This window comes from Triplophysa dalaica, chromosome 4, assembly GCF_015846415.1.
Source record: "Triplophysa dalaica isolate WHDGS20190420 chromosome 4, ASM1584641v1, whole genome shotgun sequence".
Taxonomy (NCBI): domain Eukaryota; kingdom Metazoa; phylum Chordata; class Actinopteri; order Cypriniformes; family Nemacheilidae; genus Triplophysa; species Triplophysa dalaica.
Window position 1 is genome coordinate 18277917 of NC_079545.1, and position 25213 is coordinate 18303129.

The 25213-nt window shown below is 36.9% G+C and overlaps 2 protein-coding genes across 3 annotated transcripts; one reads left to right on the top strand and one right to left on the bottom strand.

Annotated features, from left to right (window-relative positions):
* Window positions 1-155: 155 nt before the first annotated feature.
* On the top strand, window positions 156-2437 carry ogfod2 (2-oxoglutarate and iron-dependent oxygenase domain containing 2). 2 transcript variants are annotated; one of them, XM_056745785.1, is made up of 7 exons: window positions 156-412; window positions 497-553; window positions 649-759; window positions 844-943; window positions 1056-1180; window positions 1309-1566; window positions 1931-2437. In XM_056745785.1, exons 1-7 carry the CDS (start codon window positions 299-301, stop codon window positions 2198-2200), a joined length of 1035 nt encoding a protein of 344 aa, XP_056601763.1. In that variant the 5' UTR covers window positions 156-298; the 3' UTR covers window positions 2201-2437. The 2 variants fall into 2 exon arrangements, with proteins under 2 accessions (XP_056601763.1, XP_056601765.1); XM_056745787.1 differs by having other exon boundaries at window positions 1996-2116.
* Window positions 2438-3345: 908 nt separating this feature from the next.
* Window positions 3346-25143, bottom strand: slc4a5a (solute carrier family 4 member 5a). The gene is made up of 25 exons (XM_056745784.1): window positions 25089-25143; window positions 23087-23308; window positions 20759-20891; window positions 19936-20096; window positions 19058-19210; window positions 18718-18813; window positions 17781-17836; window positions 16392-16549; window positions 16147-16234; window positions 15198-15352; window positions 14984-15112; window positions 12880-13054; window positions 11602-11735; window positions 11139-11410; window positions 9854-9888; window positions 9327-9518; window positions 8956-9069; window positions 8706-8867; window positions 8200-8378; window positions 6866-6938; window positions 6364-6432; window positions 5601-5774; window positions 5172-5339; window positions 4843-4898; window positions 3346-3535 (listed from the first exon to the last, which is right to left on the bottom strand). The coding sequence occupies exons 1-25, from the start codon at window positions 25141-25143 to the stop codon at window positions 3346-3348; spliced, it is 3399 nt and encodes a 1132-aa protein (XP_056601762.1).
* Between the last annotated feature and the right edge of the window lie 70 nt (window positions 25144-25213).

The following is a 25213-nucleotide window of genomic DNA, read 5'->3' on the forward strand; positions in this document are numbered from 1 at the left end:
CTCATTTTATGCATTAGAGTTCATATTATATCTAGCCAAAGTATAACATGTGATTAAACATCTACGAATAATTATTTGCGTAAAAAGCACGCTTTTATTCAAGAAAACCAGCGTTTGTTTCCACACGGATGTATTTCTTGTTGGACCACAACAATCCTTAAGGGGGCGTATCTGTACGGGCGGGCCTCCCAGCAAATTCACAGTCAAAGTTAATCCTAGTAATGTTACTCTAGTAATGTTTTAAGGTCTAAATATTTATGTCACCCTTGTAAATTTTAAGACATAATATAACGGCGTCATGAATAGATTTTACACGTGCAGTTGCTTTTTCACAGATAATATTTTTCTCGAAGACTACAAAGTGCACGTCCGGTTTGTCTCAGAGGCACAGTTCAGGGAGGACTATCGAAATGTAAGTGATCAACAATAGTGCTGATGTCTTAATGTTTAATGCATTGGCATTTCTGTTTGAACAACGTGCTATTTGCGTTACAAGACCCTGAGAACCTCAGGATGCGTGTCTGAATCTCAATTCAGCGACGTGCTTAAAAATGTGAGTAATGCCTCGAGAGCAAAAACAACCCCTTGCATAAAATATGGGCTTAAATCTGGCAGCCGGTGGTTATTTATTTTGTTGTGCGACCATAGATTCATGCAGAAATCGCGAGACGGCAAGATCATAAATTGAAGACGGCAGAGAGGACTGCTACCATCAAAGAGATTTATAAACCTCTGCATCAACATGTTTATAATCTAAAGGTAAGTACAGTACAGCAGTCAGCATTACCGATTGGTCTGTCATTCAGAATAATTATACTTAATATATCAATATGATGTCTCCAGGAATCATTTCTGGCCCCAGAGTTCTTAAAGATTGTGAACTACACCTCTTCAAGTGATGCTACAGTAGATGGACTGATAAAACTCATCCGGACTGAGGCAGGTGGGCTGGGTCTTCCATATTTTGCAGTATAAATCTACTAACCATCAGGTAAAATTTGAGAAGATCGCATGTCAAGAGATTATGACGTTGTCAAATGAATGATCTTTTTCAGCACCAAGAGTCTACAGGTTTCCAGTGTTCACAAGTGAATTCTGCAAGGACTTTATAAGTGAGCTGGAGAATTTTGAACAGTCTGGTGCACCAAAGGGCAGACCGAACACAATGAACAATTATGGGGTAAAGGTTTTCATGTATACCTATACCAGTCACATAATCGTTTTATGGATGAACGACGAATGTGCTTTATACACTTAAATGCAGCATATGCCATAATATGAATTTCAGATGTTTTTACCTGAAAACAGATTCTTCTAAATGAACTGGGCTTTGATGAGAGCTTCATCACCCTATTGAGAGAGCTCTATCTGCGTCCACTCATGGCTCTGCTCTACAGTGACTGTGGAGGAAGCTGTGTCGACAGTCACAAGGCTTTCGTGGTGAAGTATTCAATGGGAGAAGACTTGGACCTTAGTTATCATTACGACAATGCTGAAGTCACTCTGAATGTATCGCTGGGGAAAGAGTTTACGGAGGGAAACCTGTTCTTTGGAGACATGAGACAGGTGCTGCGAGTTACAGTTTGCAACAGATTATGATGATAATGATTTAGATGATAAAGGCAGTGGTTTGGCAATAAATCTTGTTATCGGTTTGGACCATTTTTCTTGGAAATATGCATAGAATGCTGCCTTTATATAATTAAATATCTTTATTTCAGCACATAAACACAACAGATCTTTTTAGATTAAGTCAAGATTTTATTTCTTGATTATACAACACAGTTCACATAGCAAAGACGCTGACACTTTTGGATAAACAGTGGAAAAATGTCCAGCACAAGCGTTTAACTTAGTATTGCAAGATAAATGTGTACAGTATTTACTCTGTCCTGAAAGTTCCCTCAGCATGTCTTTGTGCGTTTTTCAGGTGCCTCTAAGTGAGACTGAATGTGTGGAAGTTGAGCATCAAGTAACCGAGGGTCTGCTTCACAGGGGTCAGCACATGCATGGAGCTTTGCCCATCTCCTCAGGCACACGGTGGAATCTGATTATATGGATGCGAGCCTCATCTGAGAGGAATAAACTTTGCCCCATGTGTGGTAGGAGACCCACGCTAGTTGAGAGCGTTGGATCCAGTGATGGCTTCACCACGGACCCCGACGATACTAGTGGGAACATGTCATGCACTTTAACATGATGTTATATAAAGGTGTAAAAATTGTGGGTGCTGTTTTCGGATAGTTAATTCTAATGTATCATCCATAGTAGAACAAGCTTTTGGCCCATTGTGCCTTTTATTAAATCTGTACCAAAAGTGTAACGTTAGCTTAATGTTCTTGGGAAATAATAATATGTTGTGTAAATCACCAGATTTTAATATTTATTTGATTGTAAATCTTTTTATGGATGTATTAAAGCTATTTTTATTACGGTACAGTATCTCTTCATTTTGGAGTGTTATATTTAGATAAATTATTTAATATATAATATACAAACAAACAATATATGATGTACACACACAACATGAAATTTAACACAACCTAAGGTATACAGCATATGTACATGGAAAGTTAAATAAATAAATATCGTCCTTCTAATTTTCCATAACCAGAATTCAAGTTGTCAGGCGACAGAATTAGTGCATCTCAAAACTCTTTTTCTCAAATTCTTCCATTAACAACCCTGGAAGTGTCAATATATTCCCACATAGCACAAAAAACTGACATTTCACTATTACAACGGCATTCTTCAACTTTAAAGAAAAGTTAAGGCTTTCATTTGTTATTTCAAAGCTAATTTTTTGGTTGTTTCTTTTCCCCAACTTTGAGTTTTGAGTGTCAAAAGCAGGAAAAGAAAGGGAAAGGAAGGAAAAGCAAATGACTGTTTCAACACTGAAAGACAACACTAATGGACCCACAGGTATAAACAATATTCATCATTTCAAGATATTGGTATCTTGAATAGTTTTAAAACTACAAAGTGCAAGAAACATTCAATATCTAGAGTATATATATTCTAAACATAATTCACATTTGTTTTACGAAAGTAATCTTTCTTCCGTCAAATTTTTCTCTTACATGGTATTACAACAACATCCGTTATATTTAATTGATGCTCGTGTAGCATTCATCACATATTTCGGCCTAGTCTTTGCCCTTCCGCATCACAACATTATAGTTTCCACTGATGCATCTTGAAGTGATGTCTGATCCACATTTATCCCCATAAGTTGAATGAACTTGTGTTTTGGCAACATGTGAGCTTGAATAAAGCTGAGACAGGATGCGTCACATTCCACATTGCTCAAAGTTCCAGAAGAACTTACAATCTTCATTTTTTTCATTATAGTGTTGTTTCACTGCTCATGTCCCTCTGTTCCCTGTGTTCCCTGTGTCTTCCTCTAGGGTTCATATCTGTGTCGTCATAGTCCGACTCCATCTCAATCTTCACCTGGGGCACGGGGCAAGCCATCCCTCTGGCCACTGGCATCGCCGGGGATGACGGACAGGAGATCTTCAAATGTAGAGTGATGCTGTGGAACAGCAACCTCCAGTTACAAGAGTGAGGAAGAGTAGTGGAGAGAGGAGAGGGCTTTGAGCGGGGAGAGGGGGTGAGGAACAGTTGAGGATTAGGATGATGATGCAGTATATGTATTTTATAAAATGGATGTTAGAAGGTGGGACTGCACACATGCTCCACAAGAAAAATCTGGGATCAGGACACCCAAATCAGGAAAAGAAGATGCTTGTGCTAGATATTACAGCAGCTATATTTCTTAAATGTATAAATACTATTCAACGTTAATATCATCCAAACCATGCCCCCTGAACAGCAATGCAGACATGAAACTACAGATTTGACTTCTTAAAGTGATAAAGGTACACGTGAGGAGATGGGTTGTGGGTATTTTGTCAGAAATACCCACAAGTCCAGAGGGGGAACCCTTCGAAAAGGCAAAAACAACTGGCCACATCACATTTTATTTAAGTAAAAACACTCGTAATGGAACCACAATCACACAGGAGAAAGAAACAACCAAAAGTCCTTGAAAGTACTAATGTAGTTACATTACACACAAGCATAAGAATTATAACTACTTTGTGGAAAAGTACACATATGTAATATATATTTTCATAAACTACTAAAAAAACCACTAAACTACTAAAAAGCATTTTGCAATGCTTGCACACAAATGAATCAAAATGGGGTAAATACATATATAAGTTCAGTTCTGGGGTCATGTGTGAATATGTTAAAAATAAAACAAAAATGCAAAACTAAAAAATTTACACAAATTCTTGTGAGTGAAAAACAGGTGGTTGAAAACAAATCTATCTGCATTGCTTCAAAGCGCATGGTAAGTGCACTGATGTAAAAAATCTCTAGATGGTAAATACTCAAAGTATATATTGTAGCTGTCGGACTGAAAGCTTGAGAATACACACATTTTTTCAATAATCAAACATTGTTTTGTCAAAGTTGGCAAACCAATACTTGAATTGATAAATGCAAAACCCACAAACGAACATGAAGAGTGACCAAAAAAATTGAAATCACGAAAAATGGAGATACAAGGTTTCAGTCTGACATTGAACATTTTTACACGTTTTGAGCTGTTTTGTATCTCTAGCATAGCATCTACTTTAATGTAAATATTAGTGTAGTCTAGTTCTAATAAATGCCGGTTAGTAGTGTCATGCTTTTACATTTTATATTGGATGACCATGTGTTTATCAGTGGGAGTAACTGCCTGGTTGGCATCTTGCCGCCCACTCTGAGCTGGAGTCTGGCGCCTGTAAGAGGTCACGGTAGGGAACGTGTAGTTTGAGCACACAGTACCTGCGATCCATGTCCGAATCACCGGGGGTGCAGTTTGTATAATGGTGATACTTGTCCTGTAAACCAAAGAGCAGATAAACCTTTTTACACTTTTACACTTTTTATGCCCTTTTCTACCAAAAGGGGGCAGCAGTGGAACATAAAGCCATAATGTAGATCACCATCTCAAAGTTAGCTCAGTGAGACCAGACTGGATTTAGTCAAACCTGTTCTTTAAAAAACCCAAATGAAAAATATCTGGATTTCCAGCATAGCGAGTCTTTCATTGACTGAAACACCAGTCAATTACATCAGACACTCATACAGTACATACGCTTGAAAAAACTTACATCATCTTCACTGTCATCCCCTTTGGGTTTCTTTTTGTCCTTTTTGTTGTTCTTTTCGTCATCCTTTTTCTTCTTTTCTTTCTCAGGTAGTACATCATCCACCCATGCCAGATCGTGCTGAGAGAAAACCATGTCCAACATCTTACGCACCACCATGAGACCGAGAATCTGTGGGATGGAGAGGCAGAAACTGTTTGTGTGTATCTTCAATGCAATGTTTATTGTCTTCAAGAAACTTCTGAAGCGCATGCTGTCAAAAATAGCGGAGCATATATGATTCACTATGTGCTTCTGAAAATGAAGAAGATACAAAGTGAAACTTATGGTCCCACAAAGATCCAGGAAGCTTTATTAAAAGTAATATCATTTTAATAATGGCAATATGCGTGGAACAATTTGTGCTATAAAAAGGTGCTAATGCTCTCGTACCATGATAGGAAAGATAATAGCCAGGAATGTGGATTTAAGGGTCCAGAGCACAGCTAAGCACACAATCTGCACCAATGTAAACAGGTGGACCCTCCTCAGCGGTACATGTCGCAGGTAGGCAAAGTCTGGCTGGTGCTTCGCCGGCATCATAATCAGTTTAATCCTGTCCCAGAACTATGGGAGACAAAATGTGTGATCAGAGGCTATTAGTGCTCATTACATTTTTCTCGGACACCTTTTAATTCAATTGTTTCACCAAGATAATATATCACAATGACAAATTGATGTGCCAAACAGAAAGGAACTTCATTTCCAAAACTCAATACTTCAAACCGACTTGCTCTTAAGTGCATTTGTAGTCATTCTGTACGTTCTAAAGGTCCCAGCTCAAAGCCCATCACTGCTTTCGTCCTCTCATAATTCTCTAGCTGACATTAAAATAGATCACTAGAACACAAAACCTGTTCCTGGACCTAAGCTACACAAGAAGCTGGGTTCATCAAAATGCAGCAGAAATTGCTTCGAAAAACCCAGCCAGCATGCAAATATCCCTTCGCACAACAGCACGCTCTTCTATCCTTTCACTGTCACAGTACAGAGAAATCACTCATTTTTAATCACTAAACATGCAAATGAGTGCATAACACGTGATGTTTCTCCTGCATAGATAAAAGGGTGAAATAAAAACTTCAAATGTCAAAAAACATAAATGTTTCTGAGCGAAGGCTGGTTGGAAAAAGGTTTCATCTCTGAAGACACTAACCTGGATGCCGCTGAGAGAGGCAACACCCATGTAGAGGAAGACTCCATACAAAACCGGCATAGGAATGAACTGCAAGCAGAAAACAAAGCGTACACTTTAGTCTTCAAAGCAACAGTAGTTACACTTCATAACCTTACTGGTGGTGCTGATGTAGCTTGACTTGCTTTGATTTTAAATAGGTCTGTTAAACGATTCATCTTAACTAATTCAATCCAGAATAAAAGTTTGTGCTTACATTTGCTTATGTACTGTGCATATTTATTTTGTATTTATAAACATATTCATATTTAGGAAATATTTACATTACCATTTTTTATTATATTTAAATATTGTATAATAAAATAATACTTTTATATGAAACATTTCATTTGTTACCTTTTCACATATTTGAAATACTCAGAGTCCACCATACAGACATCTTAGAACATTATTATTGTAGTAATTGCCTCTCTACCATGAATTATAAATTGCTTTTAATTATCTGTCATTTTAGGAAGCTCACCTGCAAGATGGGGGCGAGGAAGATTGACACTCCTGTCAGCACGAAGACCAGGATTCCTGTCAATCTTTGCTCTCTGTAATTGCAAGAGAAACAGTCAGATTGATGGAAAGGGAACAGAGATAACAGAATTAGAATATAAACACAGATTTGTAATATGTGGATGAAACGGCCACTCCAAAAGTCCAGTTGCTTCTAATGTGCAAATTCTGTATGGCATTTATTTATGCTGTTTTTCAGATTTAATGTTAGTTGTGTTTTCCCATTACAAATTGCTTTGAGGACAGCATCGCTTGAGCTGGACCTCTACAAGTTTGTGCAAAACCGTTTGTGCATCTTGTTTGCTTCAATGAAGGAAAATCTGTGCTTTTCCACAGAGCAGTTGACTTATTCAATTACACAAAGTTTATTTGGTTAGCCGGTTAAATATTTTTTATATATACATAATATAGTATATGACATCATGTAGCCGTGAAAAAAATTAGGAGACCGTTTTTTAAAATATATATATTTTTTATTTATAGCTGTGGGCAATTCCCTGAAAATGTCAACCATACCACTAAAAAATTTAATTTTACCAGCGGTTTTTACTATGGTAACAGCACAGATTTTAACATTTGCCGGTTCAAATACCCATGTGAGATCTCTTCAAATTTGTGAAGCATTTGTTTAATTTAATTGTTGTAAGGGCCATTTTCAGGATTGTCACATCCATAACGCTACATATTCGTCATAAATGGACACTTGAAAATGAATATAAAGTTACTATTTTATGTTCAAAAAAGGGGCATCCCTTCTCCATTCATTTGGTATTTTTGCTTCAGGGCTGTGCATCTTATTTTACAGAAATCCTACAAAGTTTAACTTTCCCCAAAAAACGATTCCTTTTTGTGACACATAACGATGTTTATTTCCCTTTTTTCTTTTTTAATTTTTTGACTCTATCAACAAGGGTTCAGTAAAATATGAACAGATGGTTCAATATAATCGTAACAAATTCATTCTCTGAGCATTTTTATGTCACGTCCATAACGCTGGAATTGCCCCTATGTGTTTAGGTACAATTATTGTTTTTTCATTCTGTGAATTACTAACAATATCGGTCAAAAACGTCTAAAAAATGTATTGCTCCTATTTGCATATCACAGTTTTCATGTGTCTTGTCTTCCTTTCAGTCATTCCCATTGCTGTTGGATGACTTTATGTCGCTCCTGAGGTTTGATTTTGTAGAAACAGACACTGGACTAGAACGAGCATAATAGATCTAGAAATGTTGATTAAAGTGATAGAAAGTGAATTAAAGAAAGCTATAGATAAGTTTACTTAATCTGTCTCACCTCACACCCAGAAACTGCGGCTGCTCTCCAGGAGCACTGGATTCACTTTCCATCTTTAGTGAATCGATGTGGGCGATTGAAATGACAGTGGCAGCCACATACCACGGCAGACCCAAAAAAGAGCAGACTGCCATCAGAATGCCCACCCACATCAGGTCCAAATGATACCCACAGCCTTTCTATAACAGACAGACAGATTGGAAAGAAATCAATGATAATGAATAGAACACATGTGGTGTGGTGGTGACCACAAGATATGACTCATTCTAACTGAACTCTGGAGCAAGACATCTAATCGCTCGCTTCTCTATAACAAACAAAGTGTTTTACTTAAGAAAAAAAATGTCTTCGACGGCCATGAATTTTCATTCTGATTTGAGTGTTGGTCTAGCAGTTGGACCAGCATAACCATCAGTCAAAATGCAGTACAACCAGAAAAGGACTAAATGAAGATTATATAGGAATAAACAAACCTATCATGTTTAAAGAACTCTTTGAACAAATACCTTTAGCTTGTTTTCCTTGCGGTTGACGATGACAGCGCTGATCTGCTGATCCATGAAGATGAGGATGGTGACGAGGAGAGCAGGAACAAAGCTTCCCAGATAAACCCACCAGGGATTCTTTCCAAACGGCATCACGAACCAACCCCGGTCAGGACGAGTGGGCTGCAGGAATTAGAAGGAACGTAAACATTACACAACCAAGGAAAATAATAAAGACGCACATGTGATATGTGATTTGATCTGCATGTACCTTAAACTCTGTGGGCACAATGAGTTTGGGTGTTTTAAGACCAACAAGCATATCCAAGCCCACAAACGTCATGATGGACATGAAGATGGAGAAGTCACTAATCAACTTTCTCAGCTGAATAGAAAAGAGAATTAAAATGAATATGAGTAAAGTAAGAAACTATATGCAAAGTTTAGTTTCACACTAACATGTCACTGGCAATTAAAAACTGTTAAAAATCTCTTCATTACTCAAGTCAAAGAGTATTTATTGACCATTTAAGAGAAAGGAACAAATCTAACAAAACAGATCCAAGATAATGTGGGAAACTGCAAGTGGAAGAAAAGTTTATGGGAAGAAAAAAAGTTTCTTTCTTCCTCCATCAATCTTACCTTTGTGGGAAAGTAGCGGCTAAACTTAAACTTCTTCAGAGTGACTGTCATGGAGTACGTCCCGAAGAACAAAATGAAGGACATAAGAGCGAGATCTGGGACGAATTTGCAGGTTTTCCCTACCAGAGAGCCGCCATATTTCACACACTCCTTTTTGCTCAACTGAGTCCAGTCCAGAGCTGTTATATTTAACTGATAGACAGGAGGCATAGAGAAAGAAATCAGGGCCAGAAGGGGAACATGTAGACAAGGGAAAGAACGGAGGGGTTTGATGTGTTGTGGATGAATTGCAAAAAGTGAAAAAAGAAGAAAAGAGAGAAAATAAAACTGGACAGGGCCAAAAATAATAATAATACTAATATTACGACAATAGAGAGAAAGTCATGTATTTTTGTATCATTTTTTTAAATAAAACCATTAAATTTTTACTTATCTTCAGAGCCATAACAAACTTTAACAACCGGTTAAGTAATATGAGGTCATGTTAACACGGATGTTAGTGAGGTGGAGATATAAAAGGCACTTACACCAAAGAGAGCAGAGCTATTATCTGGGGCTGGGACTACAACAGCGAACATCATTGGTGCCACTGAGAAAGAAACAGACAGAAGAACGAGAAAACAAACGCAAATCTTAAATATAGTTTTTTTGCAGATTTTTTCCAGGAATAATGGCAACTATGACCACAATGTCATTTCCATACGGTTTTTGGAAACCATTTTAAAAGGTAAGGATTTGAAATCTAACCTAAAAATGCCTCAATGCACAACTTCAAGTCCATCTGACTCAATAGTTCAAGTTCAAGTGTTTTTTATTGTCATTTCAACAATACAGAGTGCAGTACACAGTGAAACGAAACGAAACAACGTTCCCCCAGGACCAAGGTGCTATACATAATCAAGACATAAAAACATAGACTACATAAAGTGCACATGTGTAAATCTGTGCAAGTTCAACATTTAGTGCAAAAGAAAAACGTGACACAATAGAATACATCAAGACACATCATCAGTCTAGTTAGACTCATGTACAGTAGATTAAAAAGTACTCACATCAATAAGCAGCCATGTTTGGGGTTTGCAGCAAAAACAAACAAATAACAAATAAGTTACAGTAATCACATATCAACTCATCCACTTCTCTTCATACACTTACATTAAAGTGATAGTTCACCCAAAAATAAGTTCACTCTTGTCATTTTAAACCTTTATGATTTTCTTTCTTCTGCAGAACACAAAAGTAGATATTTTGAAGAATTGTTAGCTGGACCCAATTGATTTGCATTGGTTCTGTGTCCATACAGTAGAACTGAATGGGGTCAAGTGCTGTTCGGGTTACAACTTTCTTCAAAATATCTTCCTTTGTGTTCTGCGGAAGAAAGAAAGTCTTACAGGTTTAAAATGACATGAGGGTGACTAAATGACGAAAGAACTTTCATGTTTGGGCAAACTACTGTATCACTTTAAGTTTGTTTAATCATAAAAGAATAAGTATCATTGCTGTCTTTCTGAAACCTCGTATGTCCAAATTGCTCTTTTCAGGAAATGGAAAAAAGTTGACAAGCAATATTTAGTACTTCTTATTGGTTAAATATTTGCAAAATCCAGTGACAAACATAACTAATAATAATGATTTATGGCCAAAAAATCACGAAATATGGTAATAAGAGGTTTTAGAAGGACATCAGCGACATGAAATTCCTACTGTTTCTCCAAAGAAGTATTTTGTGCATACAATCTTATCACACTTATTGTAATTCATTTCACAAGCAGACCTCCAGCTTTCCAAACTGTATCCCAAAAATGGACTTACTCGTGTCTGGAGCCACACACTCGCATTTGTAGGCAGTGACGTAATCCGGTTTGAAGTCGGTGTTGATGGGATAATATTTGAAAGATCCTGCCATCTTCTTGATAGCATCGGAGATGAAGATAAAAGAGATGAGGCTAGAGAAACCTTCCTCCGTAAAGCGGGTCATGTATTTTATGATGTAACTTGCATCTGTGGCAACCAGCAGTAAACACTGAACACACGAGTGCATGCCGATCCACAGCCGAAGCTCCATGTAATCAATTCCATTATTTCTAAAGAGAGAGAAAGTTTAAAGAAAAATAAACCCAATGAATGATGAGATGAACGTAATATCTCAAGCACACAGACGTTTGCATCAGTGATCTTTTAGAGGTCTGATGAAGTGAGCAATCAAAGTTTTTCTTTATTGACTATAATAATGGAGTTCGAAATTGTGATTGATAGATGTGGATTGCTCTCTCACTTGCTGAATTCATAAAGCAGCTTCTCAAAGATGAGGATGGGGCCTGTTGAGCTGAGAATAATGAGAGGTTGACCACTGAACATACAGAAGACGGTTCCTGCCAAAGCAGTGCCCAAAAAACTCTCCATCACACCCTGAGAGACAGAGAGATAATCAGGAAGACAAGGCAAAAGACAAAGAAGGTAAGGTTACTTAGGTCATATTGGCACTGGAAAATGTTTCACTTGGCATTATCAGTTGGAGCATCGGCCGCAGCTACATGCCATCAAGTGACTTGTCATGAAATGTATTAAGAGGTGTTGCTTTATTATTAACATGAGTAAATGTATTTCTTGAAATATTCGGAGGATATGCATTTCTGGTGCAGTATGACAGAACTAGTGACTTAAGCGAGTGTGCAAGCGTATATTGAATTTTTTATTTAAAATGGACAATCCTATTTTTTCATACAAAAAAAGTTTATAAACCCATTATTCTCCACTCAAAAAAAATCTTAAAGCACAAATTTTTCACAAATTCACCTCTTTATTAAGTATCTTACTTAATACAGGGTTTATATTTTACTTTATTGGTGGATGTTTTTGCTTGTTTTAAGCATAATCCTGCCTCTAGAATACACATTTCACTAGTTTGTTACAATGTAAATAATGTAGAAAAAGTAATTAATCTAGAATAACCTCCTATTTAAGTGATTTTTTTGGTCACCAATAATCTGCCAAGTGTCTTCTTTCATAAGAGACCAACTTTAGGTCTATATTTCAAGCATTCAGGAATGACAACTATTTCAATAGAAAGTTCACCCAACAATGAAAATTCTTTCATGACTTTTACATAAGAAGATAATTTGAAGAATGTTGATAACTGAACAGCACCCACACAGCCCAATTAATTCTCATGTATAGACACAAAACCAATGCAAGTGAATGGGTGCCGGTTAACAACATTTTTGAAAATATCTTCTTTTGTGTTCTGCGGAAGAAAGAAAGTCATACAGGTTTGAAAGGACAAGAGTGTGAGCAAATGATGATTTTTGGGTGAACTGTCACTTTTAGTTTGGATTGTGCATTTTCAAAACATTTAGTGAAATTTAAAAGGTTAATAAGAACTTTTAGATGGTTGTTCTGGAAAACAAGATAAAAATACCAAGCAAGATTTTTTTGCAGTGTTAGATGGAGCTTGTTCAAAAGCCCACCTGTAAACTCTTCAATAAAACATTATGGCATTCAACTTTAATCAAAGTGTCAAATTCTGAGTCAAGCGGCAAATTGCAGAATGTACCTGGTAGTTGTCTGTGGCATCCCCTAGAAGACCCCCGAAGGTGATTGCATTGGTTATGCAGCCCAGGTAGATGAAGAGCACTGCAGAGATGGACTGGAGGTGGAAACCTTCATAGAAGTCACTCGGGAACCAGGGAAGCTTCCTCTTGATGTCAAGGAAAAGGCCACCACAGAACCTGCTCCACAAACACAGCTTCATTATTCAACCGCAAACTACTCTTCAGTCTATATTAGAAAGACAGGCAGAGGTGATCCCTATCTTGATTATTATCACAGAGTACTTGGCAGAACACAGCAATTTTCTGATTCTGTTCTCACATACCCGCTAGCAGAACTGCCATTTATTGAACTTTCCTTTTATTGGTGTATTGATCAAGATTTGAACTCTCCTGAGTGAACCTTTCGTTCCGAAGTATCTTTCAATTACGTGAAAAGACAGATAAGACAAGGCCGCTTTGAGCTCTCATATACCCCAATCTACTCAAAGTCAGGGATTTTAACTTACAAGAAAAGCACATTCAAGGCATTGTAAGGACATGGTCAGTATTAAAGGGATAGTTCACTCTAAAAAGAAAACGGAGTGTCTATTTACACAGAGTACAAATAGCCCGCTCAATTGGCCAGTGACTATTTGCACTAGCTCCGCCCACCAATATATGATTGAAAAGAGAAAGTGTCATATCGATACAGTTGGAAGCAACAACTCCATTGGCTTAAGGGGTAAAGTCTGTATAGCTTGGCACAGGAGACGGGGGTTCTAAGCCACCTCTTGCTGAAAGCATTCTTTCACATTTTCTATTACATTACAGATCATAAAGGCATTGATTTTCAATAAAATTGATGTAAGACTAAACTTAATGAATAAAAATGAATTTTAAGGGTAAGGTTAGGGGTATGCGTAGGGCTTTGATATCTCAATAAGTTCACTTTTATGATTTTTTTAAAACTCTGTTATTATTGCAAAATGTTTAATGCACAACAGGCATAGTTCACCATCTTTCAGGTACCATTGCATGCGCTCTCACTCCGCCTCCCCTACGCTGTGGGTGAGACGGGCCACACGCCGTGGCGGGGGATGCCAACCGAGCGGGCCCGCGCACACCTTCACCTTTGTTGCACCTCGGGGGCTCTCTCGCACCCTACGACTCGCGCGCGATTCAGACTCCTTGATCGTGTTGCAAGACGGGTCAGGTGGGTGGCCATCTTAACCGCGGAGCCCGTGCACCCTTGTCGAGGGCCTGTCCCTGCCCTGGCACTGTGCGTTCCCCACCCGTTTACCTCGGAACAGTTTCACGCCCTGTTGAACTCTCTCTTCAAAGATCTTTTCATCTTTCCCTTATGGTACTTGTACGCTATCAATCTCCTGCCGGTATTTAGCCTTATGGAGTTTACCACCCGCTTTGGTACTTATGTGAAACAGACGTTTTCTGCCACTATTTATAAGTGCCAAGAGCATATAACTACTTCTATTAAATCCAAAGAAAATGCAGCTATTTTCGGTTAGTGTAAAATAGCATATTGCAAAGAACCTACTGCTATTTAAACTTAGTGTAGCATCTGTCGCTATTTTCACTTGGAAATAGCCATTGCCAAAAGAAAATTCTATCATGAATTACCTTCAAGTTGTTCAAAACTAGTATTTGTTTAGTTGAACACAAAGAACGAGATTTCTGGATTTCTGAGATTTCTGGAGTACCATAGAACACATTTTTGTATTTTGTGGAACACAAAAGAAAATATTTGGAAGAATTTAGGAGAAAAAAATCTCAGTTACTAACATCCTTCTGAATATCTTTCTTTGTGTTCAACAGAACAAAGATATATAAACAGATTTGGAACAACTTGCTTGATTAATTCATGACAGAATTTGAACTTTTGGGAGAACTGTCCCTTAAAAGCTATAGTCCATAATTTGACTTTAGAGTCTTACTTGGGCTGAAGTCAAATGACTTCGAACAGACATTTCCAGTGGTATTGTACTTAACACCTTTAAATTATACATAATTATTATATTGCTCATTAGGTAAGAAGACAGAAAACTGAATTTTTATGTTACAGATTGCTACAGATCAACAGGCTCACAGTATTTTCTCATTCAAACATACCTCCCGGTATAGGCCAGCTCTTCTCCAAGCTCATGTGGAACAGGCATCTCCTCATCCTCACCAACGGGTCCACCACCCCCTGCCGTACCATTCGTTTGGCCCAACTCATTGAGCGACATTACAGATTTCCTTTATCAGTGAAACAATTAGAAGCGTTAAAGGTGCAAAGGATATGGCTTTTAGAAGCAAAATGCTGAAGAAAAGCGAGGTTAACCTTTTGTCAGCCGAGGGAGTTTTTTTGGGAGGTTCTATGCGAATTTTGGGATCCCATTCACCAGGTGGAAGTACAATCACCTCATCCAGGAACTCATCGATGCCTGCAATCAGATCTTCCCGGTCCCTGGCTTTATACGCTACATCACTGAAGAGCTGCAGATATAATAGACATTTCTGTTAGGAAATGTTGGACCAGGTCAACTTGTCCAATTTTACCACAAGAATCGGACATTAAAGGGATAGTTCACCCCAAAAAAAGTAACCTTCTGTCTTCATTTACTTACCCTCTTGTCATTTCAAACCTGTATGGCTTTCTTTCTTCTGCAAAAAACAACAAAAATATTTTCAACTATGTTGGTAACCGAGCAACGGAGTTTCCCATTCACTTATGGACACAAAACCAGTTCAAGTCAATGGGTACTGATGTTCGGTTACCAACATTCTTTACTGTTCTGCAGAGAAAAAGTCATACACGTTTGAAATGACATAATGGTGAGAAAATGACGACATAAGTTTTATTTTTAGATGAACTATCCCTTTTAAGAATGTTAAGTACATACTAATGGGGTATACAGTATGCACACAGGACGATGACGTACTTCCGCTAAAATCTCAGCCAGCTGGGTCGCGGCTTCCGCTCTCATAGCACTAAGGGGATTTTTCACCAAGTTATAATGATGATTTTAGTTAGAAAACTTTCAAATTTCAGCAAACCGACACCACTACGGGTGCGTATTGTTACGTGGCTCTATAATCATGCCTCTAGTAAATGCAAAAGTAATATCATATTTCATATTTGTTGATGAACCTTTAAATGGATCGCCTGAAGTCCTTTTTGGTTGTCGACGTATGGCAAAGCGTTTGCATAATTAGCCTGGCTCAGATTTTTGCGGTAATACGTAATCCGTATGCATATACCCCATGAGATGAAATATATTCATTCTTACATCATCCACCATGAGCGTGGCAATGGCACGTCCAATCTCATTGTAAGACTTGCCTTTACCAGGAGGCCCAAGAAGCACAAACAAGAATCTGTTCAAAAACATATGATAGGGTCAACGCTTTCCTTTTTATACGTTCCATCGATAAAAGACGACATGGGGGTGTGCGAGAGAATTATTAGATTTGGGGTAAAATGTTCTGTGGATAAGACAATGGATATTTACTTTAAAGAAAACAAAATTGTTACCTGGTGGGTACCGGGACTTCGGTCAGACCGCCAAGAGTTGTGGCCTGAGCCAGGCGAACGAAAGCCACGAAGGGTTTGTCTAAGAAGTCCACTTCTCCCACCAGAACATTAGACGCCTCTGCATCTCTCGGGATTTTCTTCATGAATTTGTTCTTCAACTGCAAATAAATGAAAAATAACATGCAGTATAGTCATACATTTCATGGTTTGATAATACAATAGTCAATACAGTTATCACAGTTTACATGAATTGGCCCATTAACCTATAATCTTTACTGTGAATTTTTGTTCTTTTGACAATTTGGGACAACAACAACCTGAAAAGATCTGCTTGAAAAACAAAAGCCTCAGCTACTGCTACTGGCTTTTCAGATTACTTTATAAATTCAGACTATTTCTGTGTTTTTTAACCAAACAGTCTGCAGTTTTTATTTCTGCATAGACAAATCCCCTCTTTTTCTGGATTTAGATTAAGATAGCTTCTTCGCTCCAGTCCTGTCTACTCCTATTTTAAGGGGAATTGTAAACCAAGCATATGTCCCCTTGTGTTTGTGAAAGGATTTCATCTTAACAGTATGCTTGAGATAAAGCACAAGAATGGAGTTAAGAAGTTATCTTGCTTTATCTGCCAGACAGAGCTCAGGCCTAGGCCATAAAACAAATCTTTTTAGGCAGCAGCAACATCTCATTTATTTTGCCCAGCTCAATAAACAACCTGAAATGGGTTTGGAAGACGGGCATTGAGACATTGAGAAATTATTTTTCATTTTTATAACAAGACTCTTGGAAAGGACTTATTGATCGTGTGTGGTTCAAATATTTTTTTCAAGTAAGATTTGTCTTCATGAACAAAAGCAGAACACTGTCAATGATTGCTGTACAGTAACTGGAGTTTTGCCCGTACATTGTGTCCCCGTGAACAAAATGGAGACAGTGACACATTTTCCAGAGGGAGCAGCCTGCAGCTCTCTCTCTGTTATCTCTATGCACGTGAGGGCTTAGCACGAGGACCACACAGTGACACGGACACGTTTCCCCAATCACAGATCAATCCTGACCCAGACTACAGGCAACCACAAACACACTCACCTCAGAATAACACACACCAAATCAAATCAAATCCTTAGGGAAAAACCTTTACTACAACTACCATGGTTAATCCAAGTACAGTTTAGTGTATTGTGATGAGACCATAGTAAAATTGTGGTTCCTATGATTTTACTATGAATAAAAAAACATAGTTGCTATAGTTAAAGCATAGTTAATTTTTCATGCAAATGAAAGATATTTAGTGTAAATAACAGAGATATACTTAGAAAACAACATACTTAGAAACAAATGGGATAATGCGATGTACAGTTATCAGTTATTAGATATCATGATTCTCACCTGGTCTGTGCTTGGGGTGTCTGCAATGTCATTCATACTCCTGCTTTGTGCATGGCCTAAAAATACAGAAGCAGAATTAAACATATTTGCATGATATGTAAGTCGAAGACTGGAATATCATTGGATATATCTTCTAAATAGTGCTTTGTTTTCTGGTACAAATATCTTAACGCTTTTAAATCAAATTACATTTACTTGACAAGGAAAAATTATAAAATATATAAGTTAAGTTCACCCAACAATGAAAATTCTGTCATCATTTACTCAGCCTCTTGTTAATTCAATATGACTTTCTTTCAGAACACAAAAGAAGATATTTTGAAGAAAGTTGACCGAACAGCAACGGCACCCATTCACTTCTATTGTATGGAGACAAAACCACTGCAAGTGAATGGGTCCTTCAAAATATCTTCTTTTATGTTCTGCAAAGGAAAGAGAAAAATGTCAAACAGGTTTGAAATGAGAAGAGGGTTAGTAAATGATGACAAAATTTTTCCCTTTCAGTAGATATATGTTTAAAACAAGCAAATACCGCTTACAGATATTTTTGCTCATTTAAACATACTCTTGCTTGATTCTTTTTTATCTTTTTTATCTATTTTCTTTCGTCACTTGCGTGGGCCAGTAAATATAACTTGATTTAAGTGCTTTTATATATTTGTACAAGAAAACAAGACACAAATGCTTAATAAGAAATTCTTTAGTGAATATTTATGAATTATATTGCACTTCAGCTATTGCTGAGGCAGCATTAATTAAATTATTGAAAGACTATGACAACAACAGACTTTTTGGAAAATTGCAATGTTTACAAAACTCAGAGCAAAATGTATAATGTTCTAATCTCTCAGCAAAACCAAAGTCAGGGAATGGAAGTCAGGATCCAGAAGAACACTTACTATGAAAAGGATTGCAGAACACAGGCACACAGACTTACGTAGACGGCCATAGTTGGCTGCTTGTTTGCTACGAAGATCTTCCGTCGAGCGGATGAAGTTTGAGCCAGTGGCCGGTGTTTGCGCTGGACTCCGAGCTTTGAGAAACAAGCAACCATAAACATTTTAAATGATCTCTTAAGCAGGCAATGTTCCTCTTATAATCTAATACTACAGCAACCACTGAAACAGTTTAAAGTGATGGTTCATCCCCAAAAAAATAAACATTTTTTTTTTTGATGGAACATCCGAAGAGAACAAATCACTACAAGCAATTTCCTTACAGTACTGCAGGGAAGATCTTGCTCATTTATACATACAAAGTGAAGACGGAAAACTCACTGCCTCCAGAGCCGGATTTTCCCAGGTCTGCAAAGGAGCGATGGATGGGCCTCTTTGTCTGGTGTCTGTGTTTCCTCAGCAAGACGAAGCTGATTTTATCTCTCAGTTCAGGACCAATTAACCCTTCCTCTATCTGACGCTCAATGATGTCATCTATAGGGGACAAAAGTTGAATGCACATGTTTCAAAGAGATTCAAAGTATGATGACTAAATGTTTTTTGATCATGGCTAATAATGTGACCCTTAAGTCAATACAAAAGAACAAAATAACATTTCTGAAATAAGCTTCACTATATCACCCTTCAAAGGTTGGTTTACCCCAAATGAAAATTTTGTCATTATTTACTCACCTTAGTGTCAATTTGTAAAAAATGTGTTATTTGGGGTTTTGAGGTTACAACCGGAGTGAATGGGGTTAGATTTTATTTTTTATCTCGGTGTGTGTATTCATTCATCCATCCAGCTCTTTGTCTGTTGCCATAACAACCAGGATGCTTTAACAAGACACAGAGAACGTTTACAACTCATCAAATAATGTATAATAATTATATAACATTTTTCTACACCCCATCCAATTGCATGTCTTAAGGACACTTAAAATGCACAGCTTGAAAAAATTATATTTTGTCTTTTTGACGCTTGAGAGAATCCCCATTCACTCCCATTGTAACTAGACAACCCAATTTTCAATGCTTCGGTACTAAAGAAAGCCACAGAGGACTGAACAACACAAGCTTAAATAGTAAATAATTACAAAATGTTAATTTCCGTGGCATCTATCCCTTTGAGAACATTACGTGTAACTTCGATTTTTTGATAAGAGGACATCAGTAAGACTCAGGCTGCTCACAGAATATAGCTGAATCCCACCACTCACCAACTATCTGTGGAAGTGAGTAACCGTCCAGATCTAGCAGCACAGTTCCTGTTTGTATGCATGTACGTAGTTCAAACAGGCTGTGCAGAGAGAGCGTGGAAACGTGGGGTTTGCTCCATCTCTCACCTCCCTCCTCAACCTTCTCTTCAAATTTCACCCACCTAAAGATATGCACAACCACACAGGCTTGTTTTGCTATGTTAGTGAGGACATTTAATAGATTTCCATTGTTTTTACATCAGGCGATATTATACAGTATTTCTAATATCTTACTTTCGGACAAACCTGTTGACATCATTAATTGAAAAGATTTTTTAACAGACTTTTTAATACTGAGCACCTCTGAAAACTATACAGTAGATCTGTGGTTGTCTTTCAACCCGGCTTTGGGTCAAAAAGGAACGAACCCAACCGTCAGGTTAAATGCACCCAGAAAATGTTTAGATTTGACCCAACAACTGGTTAAAACAACCCACCGTATATTTATTTTTATACCAGATTGTCCCGTTTTGACCCATTCTTCATTAAATAGGACACCAACATAATATGATTGTAGTTCATTAAATACAGGTAACACACTTTTGCTTATGTCATAATGACAATAACAAAAGTGTGCATATTGTTGTGCTTATGCATTTCACACAGAAGGTCAAAATGAAATATAAATGTTACATTTTTTAACAAAATGTTGTTTACTTTTGTACGCTTAAAAATTTTGTTTATATGTTTATGGTTACCTCAATGTTCAACATATTATCTTTATCGTGATTCAAAACAATCCTTTGCAACAGATGACATATGTGATAACTGTCTGTTTTCCTACCTAGCCGATTCTTTCCACTCCAGCTCATCTCCCTCATGTTGAAGCGTGTCCATCTCAGTGAAGAGAGTGGGGGTGGGCATGGACTCCTCATCATCACCTAGTATGTATCGCAATCGCTCTGCTGCTGGGGACACTTTGAAATGAAGAGAAAGAAATTGAAAACCATTCTCAGTTTTACAGATTTATAAATAAAGTTGCATGCATCACATTGGAGAAACCACACTTAAAATAGAAACTGGCTTTGACATGGTTTTGTGATGGCTGTCTTGTACTCTTACATGTACAGTGTTAGCCATCTTTCATGAATTTTTTTAGATGTGACTCAGTACGAATTCACACTGTGCTCTGTGTTTTTGTGCATTAGGCATAGGGGCCTGAAGTAACCTCTCTTTCTGCTGCTGAGCATTTCTTGACCCTACACAGTACAGTACATCTTTATTTTCTATGGGATGACAATCGGGTTTATCTTTCATGAAATGCTCCCTAATTACTCCTAAAGAACTAAAAGCTTCCAGAAGGCCCATACTGCTGATGAAGTATCAGTATCAGTATATTCATCCAGTCTGTAGGCAGTTTGTGGCATAGACACGAAATTTGGAATCTAATAATTTGTGTCCTTGACACAAATTTCACAACTTTTTCGTGCGAGTCAGCACGACTTTCAAAACACAGACCTGATATCAAAAGAAGTGAATATTTTAAGAGTTGGCTAACCAACACCTTACCTCACCCCAAACCCTAAAATCACAGCCGCAAAGGCTAATTTAGCTAAAAACGTCAGTTTCCCCACGCCCCTAAACCTAACGTCACAGGGAACCATTCAAATCATGACAAAACATACGAATGAGATCGTAGGAAATAAGAAATCACATGAATGAGCCACCTTGTAAAATGTGTATGAATTCCCATCAGTTTGCTTGGATTTATATTATTTATACATATGAAAGATATCGCATATTAAAATACTTTGGATTAAAAGTCATGCTAACTGACAAATTTTTTTTGAACTGACTGACACAAGAAAAGGTTAAATTTGTGTCCTTGACATTAATTTCACTTGTATTTTACTGCTTCTGTAATTGTAATGTAGTTATATGAAACATGAGCAATTGATAGAACGGTGCAATAAATTACAGTTTAAAGGTGCTGTGTGTCACTTTTAGGAGGATCTACTGACAGAAATACAATATAATAAACATACCTGTCAGAGGTGTTTAAAGACCTTATAATGAAGCATTATGTTTTTGGATCTATCTACATACACTGTTCTGTTCTTTTCAGTTTTTTCATTTACATTTTTTATTTAGTATGCGATGTTTGATGCTTGTGTTATTTTTGTTACTTTACTAAAGTTTCAATTATAACCAGAAGTTTGAGTGGTGTTTAATTTCATTTACATTTACATTTTTGCATTTGGCAGACGTTTTTATCCAAAAAGACTAACATTTCATTATCCTATACATTTATTTATAGGTATGTGCAATCCCCTGGGATCCAACCCACAACCTTGCGTTGTCAACGCAATGCTCTTACCACTGAGCTACAGGAAAGCTTCATGTATCTTCATGTAGAATGTAGAGTTACAGATGGTGTGTCTGTTTTCACAACACTGAGATGAACTGTAATTACACAGAGCTCTGAGTAAGGCCAGGAAAAGATCAATAGCATTGACTTCCATGTCCACAAGAACAGAGGTTTTACCCCATTTTATTAGCCCTTGTCAGAAAATGAATGATGAAAAATGGGAGATTTGTTGTATTTACAGATAGGGATGGAACTTTTGAATCACAGCCCCTAAAGAAAATAAACTTGAATGGTTGTTTTTTTACACATTAGACTATTGTTCACGTGACTGCCAAGCATAACATTTTTGGTGCAAATTTAACATTTATGTGGAAAGTTAAAGTGTCACATCTAAATGCATGTTTATTCTATACTGTAACTCTATAGAAATGTTATTCTCCTTGTGTTGTTTACTCTCATTCAAGTGTTTGGCTATCATCATTCCATAAATCCATATATACATAAACATCAATTCAAAGACATGTGATACTTGTATAAGCTTTTTAACAATTGGGTCGTTAAACAGCACATTATCTGAAAATAATCTGTTTTTGTCCTATTTCAAGATTTTACTCTTGACAAATTGTTTTCTCTTTTCTAAACAAGAAAATATTTCCTGGAAAAATCGCCTTTTACTTTTGATGTTTTTTAGATAAGACAGACAAAATTACTGACTAAGATCATTATTTTTTGCAGCGTCATTAAAGACACTTAACAACCATGCCACTCACAGCAAGTATTGAGTTGATCTGATTAGACACTCACTGTTTCTGTTTATATCTGGTGGCAGGCTGAGTTCTGGTTGATCCAGGCCTCCCGCCTCGAGATCATAGCGGTCTCTCTCATCACAATCATTGTGTTCGTGATGGTCATGACGGAGTCCTCGCTCAACATCTGCATCACGGCTTGACATGGACGAACGTCTCCGTCTGCGTTTGCGACGGTAACCGCTGGGCACCGGCACACCAATGTAGACAGACTGAGGATCTGAGAGAGCAGGAAAACAGAATCTTTTGATAAGCAAGCCTCTACAATATTTTTGGTCACCTAAAATATCAACAACATTTTACAATTGTAAAAAAATCGAAATATTGTTTTGGACTTTTAAAAAGTGATTACATGTTTATTAAAAATTGCTCTGCTCATTCAAGCAAATACGATCAAGACCAGTTGATGCAGCAGAACATATTGTTCCTCCTGCTTTATTTGGCACTGCAGGTTCAATATATATATATATATATATAAAATAATTCAATATCAGCTCTATAATATTAAACCTCAAATAAAACCTTCCAGTGGTGCCCACAGTTAAAAACTTAAAAAAGTGAAAACTTGTCTAGCTCTGAGCAAAACTTTTAAGTGGATTCTCAGCCATTAATTTAACTAAAAACACATTGACTGTTCAAAGATTTTATTTTTCCAGCATTATATGAATCAATTGAGATATATAATATGTCACATGTATTTTTTTAATTATTATGAAAGGGATGAGAAATAATCTTTGAAAGTGTCTGCAAGTGTGAAATTATAAACAATAACATGTAAGAGAGAATCTTACTATCTTCTGCAAGAAAGAATAAAAATAAGAGATAGTTCAACCAAAAATGAGAACTCTTTCATCATTTAATCATCCTCATGTTGTTCCTAACCTGTTTGACTTTCTTACTTCGGTAGAACACCAAAGAAGATATTTTGATGAATGCTGGTAACCAAATAACATTGGTCCCCATTGACTCCCGTTGTCTGGATACAAAACCATTGAGACATTTCACAAAATACCTTCTTTAGTGTCCCACAGAAGAAAGAATAATACACAGTTTTTGAGGATGAAAATAACATTTAAATTTTTTTCTATTATTTATTTAATGTTGTCTTATATTCATGTTAAGCCAATCAAGCTTTGCATTGTTTTTTTTATAAAGCATCACATTAGTTCAGGTAGGTTAATTTAACAGCTGACATCCACATGATCATGCCATCTAGATACAGTTTGGAGATGCATGAGTCATTTTGTATCATACTGTACATTTTCTAATAGGAATAGTGTGTAGTTCACTTAATGTATTATTATTTAATTATTATTTAAAGTTTATTCAGAAGAAAAATAAAATCTGGTTAATTGTGAAAGCAATTTTTAGATGCTGTTGCAGTTATATTACCTTCACTAATTGAAACATATGTGCTTTACACTTACTTAACAATCTTTAATTGTCCATCTCATTATGATAGCCATTAACAGGAAGTGTTTGACTTTATTGCCTATTACATTGAGGAAGGATAATTAAGTGATAAAATTGAAAGGGGTAAAATGGGTTAAACTGAGGACACTGTACAATTTTGGATGTGAGTATATTTAAAGTACACATAGGAATGAAAATAGAAAAAAAATATTATCTCTAAAACTGTCAATGAACATTATCTTATTGGAAGTTAAATAATGTTTACGTCAAAAGAAGTATGTAACCAATTTTTCAAAACCAACCTGGAATAGATTATTGTTATTGTTTTTCACTTTAAATTTGTCTGTAGAATATAATATTTTCCTCCATCTATCTCTTCTCATTGTGTTCACTCTAATGAGATCTCAAAATGAGATCAGGTTTCACTCTTAGTTCGAGGATAAACAAATAAATTGAAAACAACGCTTAGAGCAATTTCAAACAAATTACACATCCATTTCTGTTCCTGAACGGTGTTACTTCCCTGCGCAAAGTAACACGATTTACATATTGTGCATGTGTGTTCTTTTGTGTTTTGTGTTTCCTACCCTCGTCCTCTTCATAACGGTAACGACTGTTGCCGCCACCTCGATCATGGTCCATCCTAAAAAAATGTATAAGAGGCTGTGTTAACATAGACAGAGATAACAAAGAAAACATTGCATACCTGAAA